This window comes from Paroedura picta, chromosome 15 (genome assembly GCF_049243985.1).
Source record: "Paroedura picta isolate Pp20150507F chromosome 15, Ppicta_v3.0, whole genome shotgun sequence".
NCBI classification, from domain to species: Eukaryota; Metazoa; Chordata; class Lepidosauria; order Squamata; family Gekkonidae; genus Paroedura; species Paroedura picta.
Genome location: NC_135383.1, coordinates 22,289,348 through 22,302,321, shown reverse-complemented (window position 1 = coordinate 22,302,321; position 12,974 = coordinate 22,289,348). Strand labels below are relative to the sequence as shown.

At 44.8% G+C, this 12,974-nt stretch overlaps 1 protein-coding gene across 2 annotated transcripts in view; it reads right to left on the bottom strand.

The window, feature by feature from the left end:
• The window catches only part of APPBP2 (amyloid beta precursor protein binding protein 2), a 68,257-nt gene that overhangs the window by 34,450 nt on the left and 20,833 nt on the right, over positions 1-12,974 (bottom strand). For both annotated transcript variants that reach the window (XM_077312793.1, XM_077312792.1), the window contains one exon: positions 2,593-2,681. In XM_077312793.1, the coding sequence (XP_077168908.1) occupies positions 2,593-2,681 (89 nt within the window). The remainder of the gene's footprint in view (positions 1-2,592; positions 2,682-12,974) is intronic.

Below are 12,974 nucleotides of genomic sequence, written 5' to 3'. Positions count from 1 at the left end.
TGCTAAAAGCCCATGTTCCACCACCAATCTATTGGCCTCATCTGTTTCGTGTGCCTTCCTTGTTTTTACCTTTAATATATCCAAAACATTATTCAAAGGACAGTCCTTTGTGAACAGGGACAAATGCTGATAGAATTGCCTTATGTAACCTTGATCATCTGTACACCGCCCGTGGCGCCGCGGGCGCCACGGACTAAATAAAATAGTAAGGGGTTCTGGGGCGGGATGTGTCCGGGATGAGGAAGGGTCCGGATTGGACCCTTCCTCATGACAGACAATCAGAGGGACCAATCGGCAGGCGCGAAGCGCCTGCCGATTGGTCCCTCTGATTCCCAGCCTCAGTAACTGCGAGCCACGCGCAGCGCGGCTCGCAGTTGCTCCCGGCCTGACGCGTCAGGCCGGCCCCTGAGGGAGCCCCCGGCAAGACTCCAGCCGCCGAGACTCCAGCCGCCGAGAGGGAACCACGGCCGGGCCGCGCCCACGCGGCCCGATCCGCGGGCGCGGCTCGCGGGTGCGGCCCGATCCGCGGGCGCGGCCGGGCGCGGCCCCGCGGGCGCGGCCGGGCGCGGCCCCGCGGGCGCGGCTGGGCGCGGCCTGATCCGCGGCCGTGGCCTCCTGGAAGCAGCGGAAAGAACCCACCCCCCCCAGCCGCAGAAGATCAAATAGACGCACAGGACCCGCCGCAGCCCAGCGCACCACGCCTGGGACTCCCCACCAAAAACCAGGAGACGCCGAGGAGCCGCCACCCGCCTCCTCTTTCAGGTAGCCTGTCCCTTGCTCTGTCCCTCGCCTGCCCCTCGCTCTGGTCCCTGCCTGCTAGCGCCCATTGTCTTCTGGATACAATGGGCTTTTTTACTAGTAGAGTACATAAAGGAACAAGGTTGGGTCCACAAGATGAGCTTCCACGATCAAAGACTTAACCCACAAAAAGGCTATTTTTAGAATACTGCCGAAAAAGCTGAAACAGACTCCAAAGCGGCTGATTAGCCTGCACAAGACCAAGCATGGTGTAATGCTTTGAGTGTCAGACTAGGGCTCGCAAGAACCTGCTTCAAATTCCTACTCTAGCATGATGTTTGCTGAATGAACGTGGGCTGCTCTCTCACTCACTCACAGCCTGTCCTATCTCACAGGACTGCTTGCAAGGATGAAGCGGAAACTTGAAAAAAGACAAGCTAATCACTGAAGTAATGTGTGTACATTTGAGCAAGTCTTTGCAAAAGTGTCAAGTCCTACCCCAGTTCATCAAATCCAACTCCAACATGCCTTTACCAAGTCATTTTCTCCACCCACAGTGTGGCTAAACAAAACAGGGCGTAAAGGGCAACTGTATGTTCAGAACGTACTATTACTTACTATCCAAACAAAAATGAACTGTGGAAGTAATACACAACAGGTTTAAAATCCTTGTAACTCTTCAACTAAATGCAGTATCAAAGTACTCTGCAAACACCAAGTTTAATCTTAGCATGGGTTTACGATCCCTCACACATGAAACCACATTTGTCTAAGTTATTTTTATAAAGATTTTATTTATTCAGAAAAGAAAAAGACATTACAAGAGGATAGATGCTACAAATTTCATTTACAGACATATGAATGTGACTATTAAGCTGACAGGCTGCATTACATCTTATACATTTTTGGAAAACATTTATTACTCCCTCCCCCAGTTTTATATTTCCATCATTTATATACCGCTCATATCAACCAATCAATTCTGCAAACAATGCCAGGTTTAATCTTAGCACTGGTTTACAACTCCCCACACATGAAACCACGCTTGTCTGAGTTATTTAAGGTGAGTCAGGCTTAGGCCTCCAGGCGATGGAAACTTGACAGCCTTCAATGAATAACAAATGATTCTATTATATTCTATTCAAGAGAAGATGGGTTGCCCTATTAGACTAGCAGTAGAAGAGAGCAAGGGTCCAGTAGCGCTTTAAAGACTAACAAAATTTGTGGCAGGGTATGAGTTTTTGTGAGTCGCTGCTCACGTATTCTATGGCTAAGTTGGCATAAATAACAGTAAAAACTTCTGCAAGCTAGTATTCATTCATTCATTCATTCATTCATTCATTCATTCATTCATTCATTCATTCATTCATGTTCAGATTTATATACCGCCGCTCTTGAATGCCTTGCAGCGGTTTACAAGATCAATAAAATACAATAAAATCCCATAAAATACCCCATTAATACAATAATATAGCAAGATGGTGAACAATAAATACTCCCCCTGTTTAGCATGGGTCAATAACACTCTCCCTGGGAATGAGGAACCTAGTTGACCTCAACTTATTTCCAAATGGAAAAAATCAATAGTTGAGAACATCTCCAAACACAAAGTTTATTGAGTGAGGCACTTTACAAAGACTGGGTGCAATCTAGACCTTTATTTATTGTATTTATTGAATTTGGAAGATCCACTGATTCCTATGAAGGAGTCAAGTACAAACTTAAACCTTCCCCACTAAGACCAATGAAGAGAATGGAAGGATTGCCATCCAGTATGTGTCACAGGAAACCATTTCCTTTTGAAAAACTGAAAAGTAGTACCATTTGGAGGTGTGTTTGTTTGCACAGACTTACCTCTTGTCTAAAGCTCGAAGAACCTTTGCAAAAACTTCTAGTTCACAAAATTCGCTTCCCAACTGGCACAGTCGTCCTTGCTGGTAAAGCTGGAAGAAGAAAAGACAACTGTGAAGGCTGCTAAATGACAGAAATGCAAACATTAGGACATGTACTCGGTAGTTACCAAGCTGTTCCTCGGCTCAACTGGGTCACACAAATATTGATTCTTATGCAGAACCAGCCATCTGGTACACAACTTGCAACTGTAGTTTAATCAAGGAACATACAGCACCCAGTATAATACACTGATGTTGCTAGGCTAGGAGGACAGTGACCTTCCAAGCTCTGCCTGGAGAAATAAAAATGGTGCAGTCAAATGCTCTACCACTGAGCTGGGTAGAAATATCTCTATAGCGGAATGGGAATTGATGTGGAATAATACGGTGAAGCGTACCAAAATGTCAGCAATTAGAGAATTGGTTTAAAATGTTTTATGGAAGCTATGCTACACCTAAGCTATTGTCCCACATTGACAAAAGTTGTGATCCTAAATGTTGGAAATGTAAAGACAAAGTAGGTTCCTTTTTCCATATGAGGTGGCAATGTAAAAAACAAAACAAAATGGTATTGGGTAAAGGTTCATGAAGTATTAGAAAAAATGATAAGACTAAATTTCCATTATGTCCTGAATACATATTATTGAGTGTAATGCTGAATACTGTTCCGTGTAAAGCGGCTGGCTTTTTTTATCATGTGACTACAGCAGCGAGATTGGTGATGGCAAGAAGATGGAGGCAAGAAGATACTCCAAGTATGAAGGGCTGGATTGAAAAATTGGCAAAGCTAACTTACTTTGTGAATGGCAAAACAGCAGATGAATATGAAGAACATTGGGGATATTTTACACAATATTTAGCTGGATAGTTACTTTTGTATCAATAAGATAATAGGGTAATTGTTATGCTTTAAATTTGTAATTTTTCTCTTTCTCTTTCCTTTGTTATTGTTTTCTTAAAACCTAATAAATGCTGGTGCAGGCCAGCATTAAAAAGAGAGAGAGAAATAAAAATGGTAAAGACACATGCCATTCTTCTGTCTACCTTGTTCGTATGCAGGCCAAGGGATTTTAACAGCATTTGGAGACACAGGAGAAGTTGCCAGTTCTCTCAAGCTATGCCACATCTCTGTCATTTGCTCTAACACTTTTCTCCATTTCTGGTTCCAGCCAAGAATGGAGCAATGCCCTGCAGTGAGGTGCATGGCATGTTTCACACTCCCACTCCTCTCTATTACTCAAAATAGACCCCTCTATTTCTAACAGGGTCGACACATGAAAAGCTGCATGCTTATGCCTCTTTTACTCATAACTGGATCCCAAGCCAGTCTCAGAGACCCAAAAGCTGAAGTACCTAGAATTCTAACAATGTGCCATTTAAAACATCATAGGACACTGTACAGCTAGTACCTAAAAATGCCTCATCGGCATAAAGGAAGTTGAGCTATGTGCCAGTTCTGCTTTGAACAATAACTTGTTCCAATCTCAAGACCTCCAGCATTCCAATACAGAATACCATGTATGGTTATTCTAAAGCAGTGGGCTTATTTGAGACATTTCAGCCTGTCTTTTGACCTTCAGAAACACTGAAAGCCAAATATAATACCAATTCATTCCAGCCACAAATTAAATATCAATCAACGTCAGAAAGTACGCCACAGCTCATCTAGCCAGAGGCCCTCTTAGACTGCTTCCAAAACTTCAAGGGAGTGGGGTCCCTCCTGGCACGTCACAGAAGGCCGTTGCCCAATGTGGAGGGCCATTCTGAAAAGGCTCAGTACTGTCACCCTTGTTTTCTACAAATGCAAAGCATTCCAAGAAAGCAGGAGTCCTGGCTTATGTGACCCGCTGCTGGAAAACCGGGGGGAGGGATCTAACAACATACCTGTTTAATGCTACCCATCACACTTGCATATAAGCCAAGGCACCTAATTTTACCACAAAATCGGGGCAAACTTATTGACTCGCATATAAGCAGAGGGTAGTAAATGCTCCACCATCAGAGGCTCTCCCATCCAGCCTCCCCCCCCCCAACAAATACAGAAAAGTCAAGAGGATGAATAGATGCTGATTTTGTACCCTGCTTTTCACCCCCAGAAACCACAAGAATAGTTTGGAAGGAGTGATTAAGAAGAAGAAGTGAAGGCAAAAGGGAAAAAAAAGATCAGAGTCCCTCAGTCAAACCGTTGATGTTCTACAAGCTGCCAGAGCAAGCTCAGCTTGCAGGACACATTTGTAAAAGGCAATGCAACGATTGGCTGGAGCAGGCTTTTATTTCCATTACCGCATATACCCGCATATAAGCCGAAGAGAGCCTCTTGTGGCGCAGAGTGGTAAGGCAGCAGTCATGCAGTCTGAAGCTGTCTGCCCATGAGGCTGGGAGTTCAATCCCAGCAGCCGGCTCAAGGTTGACTCAGCCTTCCATCCTTCTGAGGTCGGTAAAATGAGTACCCAGCTTGCTGGGGGGTAAATGGTAATGACTGGGGAAGGCACTGGCAAACCACCCCGTATTGAGTTTGCCATGAAAACACTAGAGGGCGTCACCCCAAGGGTCAGACATGACCTGGTGCTTGCACAGGGGATACCTTTACCTTTACCTTTAAGCCGAAGAGGGCTGAAAAACTAGGCTTACATGCGAGTACAGAGGGTACTTGAAATCACAAAATCAAAGCGGCTTCACCCAGTCGAGAATTAGATCCCACCTCAATTTTTCCTGAGAGCTATATGAAACTGAGGTGTTTACAGTTTCTGCATGCATACAACCATTCTGTTCTTTCATTAATATTTGCCAATTTTTCTTAGCTCGGCAAGTCTCTAAACATAATAGGAAAGTAAACACACAATATGAACATGGCGACAAAGGAGGAGGGATAAGATGAGGGATGGGCTGTTTGCCAGCAGTACTCCCACTCTACATTTGGGGCCTGATCTACACTGCAAGTTATGGAATTAGTATTACACCTGGCCCCAACCTGGTGGAATGAGCTCCCGGAAGAGCTGAGGGCCCTGCGGGAATTGTCAGCTTTCCGCAGGGCCTGCAAGATAGAGCTCTTCCACCAGGCCTATGGTTGAGGTCAGGGCAGGGTCCCGGCATTTCGACCAAGGATCCCCCCCAAAAGTTTACTAATTCTGCTCCCACTCTCACAGAAAGGCAACTTACCCACCAGGCTGAACAAGATGGGATGGGACAAGATGTGTGACCACTGTTGCCTTTGTTTTGATAATCTGGGAAGGTTTTACTGGGACTTACCATATATACTCGCATATAAGCTGAGGCACCTAATTGTACCACAAAATCTGGGCAAACTTATTGACTCTCATATAAGCCGAGGGTGGGAAATGCAGCAGTTACTGGTAAATTTACATTAATTGAGGCACCAGTACGTTAAATGTTTTTGAATACTTATTTCAAAGAAAAACAGTAAACTATCTCTAAGTGAAAAAGAGGGCCAGCAAACCAGAGCAGAACAACAGTACCCAAAATGGGCAACCTATTACAACAAGTACAACAGCTACCAAACTGGGAGAGCCCCTCAGTCAAACCGCTGTCCTACAAGGAGCCAGAGCAAGCAAGTTACGAACCGAGGAGTCAAGCTGCTCACCCTGCCACGACCCCTGTGAAAGGGTCGTTCGACCCCAAAGGGGTCCCGATCCCCAGGCTGAGAACCACTGTCTTAATATGATGCAAGAGGCATTCTGCGGAATTAGACTAGTGGCCTGTTTGCGCCAGCCTTCTGTTTCGCACAGAGGCTCCTGCTGATACCTGCTAGCTCTGGTATTCAGAGGTGGCCTTTGAAGTTGTCCATATTTTACAAAATGGATGGGTGGATGGCTTTTGGCCACAATGACAATGTGGAACCTCCTTGTGACTACCAGATGCAAGAAAGGGGACTCTCTTTTATATCCTGCTTGGAGTGTTCCAGGGCATCCCATTTGCCACAAGTGCAGCGCTTCTCTACCTTACCTGCTCGGCAACCCCAACTTCGGTGGCAGCGCATGGGCAACCCAACACTAGAGGCAGCATGGAGGCGGCCATTGCCATGGCTCTGCCATCTCTGCCACAACCCACGCCATTGCTGCCTGCCGCCGCAGCTGCCAGCAACCTGGGAACCCCAGGGAAGGGGCCAAGCGATCACAAATGGGGTCCCGACCCACAGGTTGAGAACCACTGCACTAATGGGAAGAACTTAAGTTTATTTTATTTTATTTAGATTATTATATCGCCCTTCCCTACGGCAGTGGTCCCCAACCCCCGGTCCGGGGACCGGTACCAGTCCGTGGATCCTCCTCATCCTCCTCCCCAGCTGCTGCCTCGGGGGCTGCCCTGCCACTCTGCCGCTGGCTCACCTTTGGTGCTCTCCAGCAGCCGCCATGGCCGGGACTCCCCCTCAGACTGGCACTGTGCAGCTGCTGCTAGCAGTGCCCCCCAGTGGGTGGCAGGAAGTCAGGGGCGCTGGTAGGAAAGAAAGCGGAGCAGGGGCTCAGGCGGTGGCGGCGACGTCCCTCAGCAAAAGACTACCCCCCCCCCCCCGGGCCTCAGTAAAATTGTCAAGCATTGACCGGTCCCCAGTGATAAAAAGGTTGGGGACGACTGCCCTACGGCTCTGGGCAGTTTACATAAAACATTGTAGAACATTTACATAGAACATATAACCACATAATGGATAACAATCATGATATAACATACCAACTAGAACAGCATTTCAATAAAACAATAACATTGACAATCCCTAGGTAGGTTTGAAAAGAGCCTCTTGTGGCGCAGAGTGGTAAAGCAGCCGCCTGAAAGCTTTGCCCATGAGGCTGGGAGTTCAATCCCAGCAGCCGGCTCAAGGTTGACTCAGCCTTCCATCCTTCCGAGGTCGGTAAAATGAGTACCCAGCTTGCTGGGGGGTAAACGGTCATGACTGGGGAAGGCACTGGCAAACCACCCCGTATTGAGTCTGCCATGAAAACGCTAGAGGGCGTCACCCCAAGGGTCAGACATGACTCGGTGCTTGCACAGGGGATACCTTTATCTTTACCTTTAGGTAGGTTTGATCTCTCAGTCGGGGGGGGGGTGGAATGGGGACCTGTAGATGTTATGGGTCAGTCGGCTTCAAGCAAATGCCTGGTGGACGAGCTCCCTTTTGCAGGAATTGTGGAAGTTCAGGGAGGGCCCAACTAGGCAATTTTTTATATTTACAAACACTGTTAAAGTACGATGAAATCTCTCGCTTTGTAAAATACACCTCCCAATTTTCAGAAAAGATATTTCTTCTTTAACAGACAAAAGGGGTAAGGTGAGGAATCCATGAATTACTTAAAAAAAAAAAGCTTATTGGCTTGTATACTCTTTGCTCTTTGTAACACTCATGCAAACTGTTTGGCCTTAAAACAGCTTGGTGTACGCCAATAAAGGTTTTCTGAGTCTGAAAACAGCTTTGTTCATTTCAACAGCTTCGCGGAGTAGAAGCCAACAAGTTTGTTTACTACATTTGCTGTTTGCACAATTTACATGTTCTGTGGAAACTCTAAGTATGCGTATCAAGATGTAAGCAGGCAGATAGTATTTTTAAATGCATGCCACAGAAAGCTTTTTAAAAAATCTCAGTTAATCACTTATTTTTTCACCATGGTGATCGCTTATTTGTTCACCATGGACTCAAAGAATGAGGTGGGGAAATTTTAAAAAACGAATCCTGATATGTCCCCTGTGAGAACTGGGTTCTGCCTCAAACAAGACTGTACTACGATAAATGTTAGATACAGAATTTTAATCATGTTAAATTAGAACAGTGGGAACAACTTTGGGATAGGCATATAGAACTGGTATAAAATGTTTTACAGATGGTACATAACACCAAAAGTGATTAGTAAGATGTCTAAGAACTGTGATGTTGGAGGTATCATTCAAAAGTTGGCTCTTCTTATCCTATGTGGTGAAATTGTAAGAAACTTTTTTTAAATTTTTGATTAAAATTCATGGTGTATTAGAAAAAATGTTGAATATTCCCACTAAATCTGAATATATGCTCTTAAGTTTTATGCCTATAAATCTTGTAATGCTAAAGAATTCTTCTTTTATGCAACTACAGCAGCAAGAATTGTCATCGCTCAGACCTGGAAGCATTCGGAGTTACCTAAGGTGACTTGGAGAGCTTTGTGAGATGGTAAAGTTAATGAGTTTACTAAATAGAAGACCTTCTGAAGAATTTCAAGATAACTGGCACTTCGACACGGACTATATGGAAAGGTAGCATGTATTAGTTAGTTAGTGAAACAATGGAAAAGTGAGCCATATTGAAGTTGTCTTTGGTAATTATGTATTTTTTCTCTTTTTTTATCTAAATGTCTAATAAATACATTTTTAAAAGTGGCTCCTTGCATGTGATCTGATTATTTTTGGGATAAGATACTTTTATGGACTCATAATTGCTCTCCTTTCAGTATCTATGTTACAATTATGGAATGGAATGTATAATTTTTTTGTCAAGCTGTGTTAGTCAATGTTAAGAATGCAATAGTTATACTTTAATAAACGTTTAAAATAGAAGCAGAGATTATCTAATAGCATTCACTGGTATACTGTAACCATAATGAATTTAAGATGCTATTGAGGTGTAGCTCTAGCCAGGAGTTAAATGATCTGATACAGGAAAGTTAATTAGACTACCTAAGGATTCATAAGAGCACACCTATATCTGAATCCGGCATAACCAGAGTCATCCAGAACATCTGATCTGATGGAGAGAAGTCCCGGTTCTGAAACATTCCTTGTTGCGGTGAGGTGAAGGTCACAAAATGGAACCTTGAGGGTTCAAAGGATGTCTCATCAGCACCTAGAGAACTACACAGAGATGCTAGGAAAGAAAGTGATGAGGTATAGGAGGTCATGTCAGATTTCCTTTGCGGAGGAAATGTTTAACATCAGGATAGTTGGAGACTCATTAACCATTTGCCTGAAGGAGAACAGATGCCAAGCCAGCAACTTGCCTGCATAGCATATTGGGTCTTAAACCCAAAGCCATGCTGGTTTGGAAGAACAATTCCCTTGTGACAGCACCACTTACAGAAGAACTTCCAAGTACATCCATATATACAGGTTGTAGAACGCATCCACAAGACCATAACAACCACTGTAACTTCCTCTGCAAAGCCCCGATTCAGGAGTGTTTGCAACGTCATTGTCAAGTGACTAGGTGGAGCCAAGTAAGGCCTGGACCCTATGACAGTAGATCTTCACAGACCTTCACAGAATCAGTCAGCAGACTGTCAACAGACAGTAGATCTGTTGAAACTAAACCTCCAGGTAGATGATGTTGATAGGTCCAGCAGGCTGGAGAACCAAGGCCTCCTTGGACAGTGAGGGTGCAGTGAATCCAGGTCCTCGGCATCATGCCTACTGCAACATTCATTAAAGTTTATCTTGTAACTGGATCAGCAGCATGATGTCTGCTGAGACCACTTTCTGTAAATTCTGAACATTCTACTAAGGTAAGATTTTCTCTGTGTGTGAACTTTTCAATGGCTTCCAAGTGTGTCAGCATCTGAGAAGATTGCTCTTGTGGACATCGATCAGAAAGCCATAACACTCAAGACACCACTGCTTATCCTAAAGTGCCCTTGTCTTAGATAAAGATAATCTGTTAGGCATGAGTACTTTTGAACACTCAGTTGTCACCATCAGTTTTGTGAATATCAACAGAGCACTGGACAAGCCGAATGGAAAGACTCTGAACTGGTAAAGAACTATTTTGTAATGTAGACTGCATTCGTAGGCCAGCCAGATGGGTTCATGAGAGTATGCCTTGGTATGCCCTTGATTATCTTCAATGATTATGGTTATCTTCAAGGATTTAAAATGGTGCCATATAGAGGATGGAGCAGAGTTGTTCTCTCTTTCCCCGGAGGGATGGACCAGAACCAACGGGATGAAATTAATGCAAAAGAAATTCCATCTAAACATCCAGAAGAGCAGGCTTCCTCGGGAGGTGGTGGCTTCTCCATCTTTGGAAATTTTTAAACAAAGTCTGGATAGCTGTCTGACGGAGAGGCTGATTCTGTGAAGGTTCAAGGGGGTGGCAGGATACAGTGGATGAGTGAGAGAGTTGTGAGTGTCCTGCATAGTGCAGTGGGTTGGACTCGATGACCCAGAAGGTCCCTTCCAACTCTATGATTCTAAATCATGAAGTTTTGAGACTGAAATGCTGCACTAGAAAACTAATTAATTTGAGGTCCAAGATGGGCTTCTGAAGACTGAGTAAACTCCTGTACATTTGTCAAACGGAATCCCTAGTTCTATCACTTGTATGTATAGCAGATGCAGGATCTGGCTCTCTTGTTGGGGTGGAAGGAAAATGGAGACAAGGGATAAATCGGAAGGGGGGGAATGTTATGCTGTGGCCCGTGGTTGTGGTATCTCATACCCAATGATGAAGACCGGGCCAAGATCTGATGAAAAAGCTGTAATGAACGTTGCTTCCATCCCCCTTGCCAAAGGATGACGTTTCATCCTGAGTTGGTTGAGAGCGAATATCTAGCCACAGTCTGACCCTATATTAAAGAACTATGCTTGGACATTTCCCGCCAACCTATATCAGTCTCCACCAGTTGCACACTTCTAATTTACCACAACTACTATGGTGTGTACTTTTCTCCCAAATAAGGAGTGCCGACTATTCAATCCCGGTTTGGAAGGTACGCATAAAGCTTGCTTTGTTAGTTAAGATTGTGGTAACAAGCCATGGATAGGGCATTATATTAAAAGTAACTTAATATCATACATCATTATTTACTTATTTACTTATTTCAATTTATTATTTCAATTTATTTCCCGCCACTCCCTAAGCAGCTCATGGCGGGTCACAATGTCTTAAAACCCCATTAAAACTCCCATTAAAAGACTTAAAATCCATCACAACATGGCGGAAGCAAAAAGATCCCCTTCCTACCTCCATTGCTAAGGGGGGGGGGAGAAAGCATTAGTAGAAAGCATTTTGAGGACGTTCAAGACCAAGTTGTATGAATCAGTTGTGAACAATTATAATACAAATTACTACATGAACAACACAGAGAACAAAAAAAAGAAGAAATTTGGAGCATCTGACTTAATTACAGGGTTGCCTTATCGAAACTATGAAACTCCTGGAGATTTTGGGATAGAGCCTGGGGAGGACAAGGACTTCAGTGGGTACAATGTCATCGAGCCCACCCTCCCAAGCATCCATCTTATCCAAGGGAACTCATGTCTAGAGCAGGGGTAGCCAAGACCAACAAAGATTTATTCCAGGCGTGAGCTTTCACTCTGAGTTTGCTGTGCTGCTTCAGACAGACCCAACAAAGTTACCCAATTTAATCTATCTTGATTTAACCCCTTAGAGCAGGGGCAGTCAAACTGTGGCCCTCCAGATGCCCATGGATTACAATTCCCATGAGCCCCTGCCAGCAAACGCTGGCAGGAGTTGATGGGAATTGTAGTCCATGGACATCTGGACGACCACAGGTTGACTACCCCTGGTCTAGAGTATGGTGATGAGCTGTAATTCCAGAGACCCCAGGTCCCACCTGGAGACTGGCAGCCCTATTGAAATGTGGTAGAATTTTCACTTGAAGTTCCAGTTTACCCACCCCAGGCACTCATGAGTTAACTCTTCACAGGTGTCCTTGGTGTGGGGAAAGCTCTGCTGAAACCTACTGAATGACAGCACACATTTTGAAAACTACATCAAATCCTAACCTGATGTTAGAAAAACAGCACCCAAGTTCAGAGAGAAGCGACCTTTGTGCCTTCCTTGGGAGAATTCCTTGCTGCTCTTGTAAACAGAATGCTGAACTAGACAGTCCTCCAGTTTCAACCGGCAATGCAATTCTAATACTGCTCCGGTATCCTTCAGCTTTGAGCAGAAACAGCACACAACCCACCTGTGTGCTATGAGAAATCTATTTGTTCAGCTATACAGCGGGAGGAACTCTGACTCCCCTTCTGAGGTGGGTGGCCATGTTGCAGGAGAACAGAAGCTTATACACATAATAAAACCTTTTGGCTTTCATCTTCATTCCTCCAAAGTAGGTCAGATGTTTTAGATTTTTCCTTTCCAAGATGAAAAATGAAGTACAGTGACACGGGCGCGACCAATCCTTACAACAGGTTCCTCTTAATATTTGAGAAAGGGCCATCTGGGCAGCGCTGGCCGGGAAAGGAACCCACAGTCCGGCCTGCGCTTCCTCCACTCCAGATGCGCCCAGCAAAGTTGGCACATCTAGATTGGGCCGGCCCCTAGAGCGCCCGCCTCTGCAAGCGGTGTGTGAGCCGTTCGCCCAGCCTTGCCGCCGGAGAGTTCCTGGCCAGCGAGGAGGGCGCTTC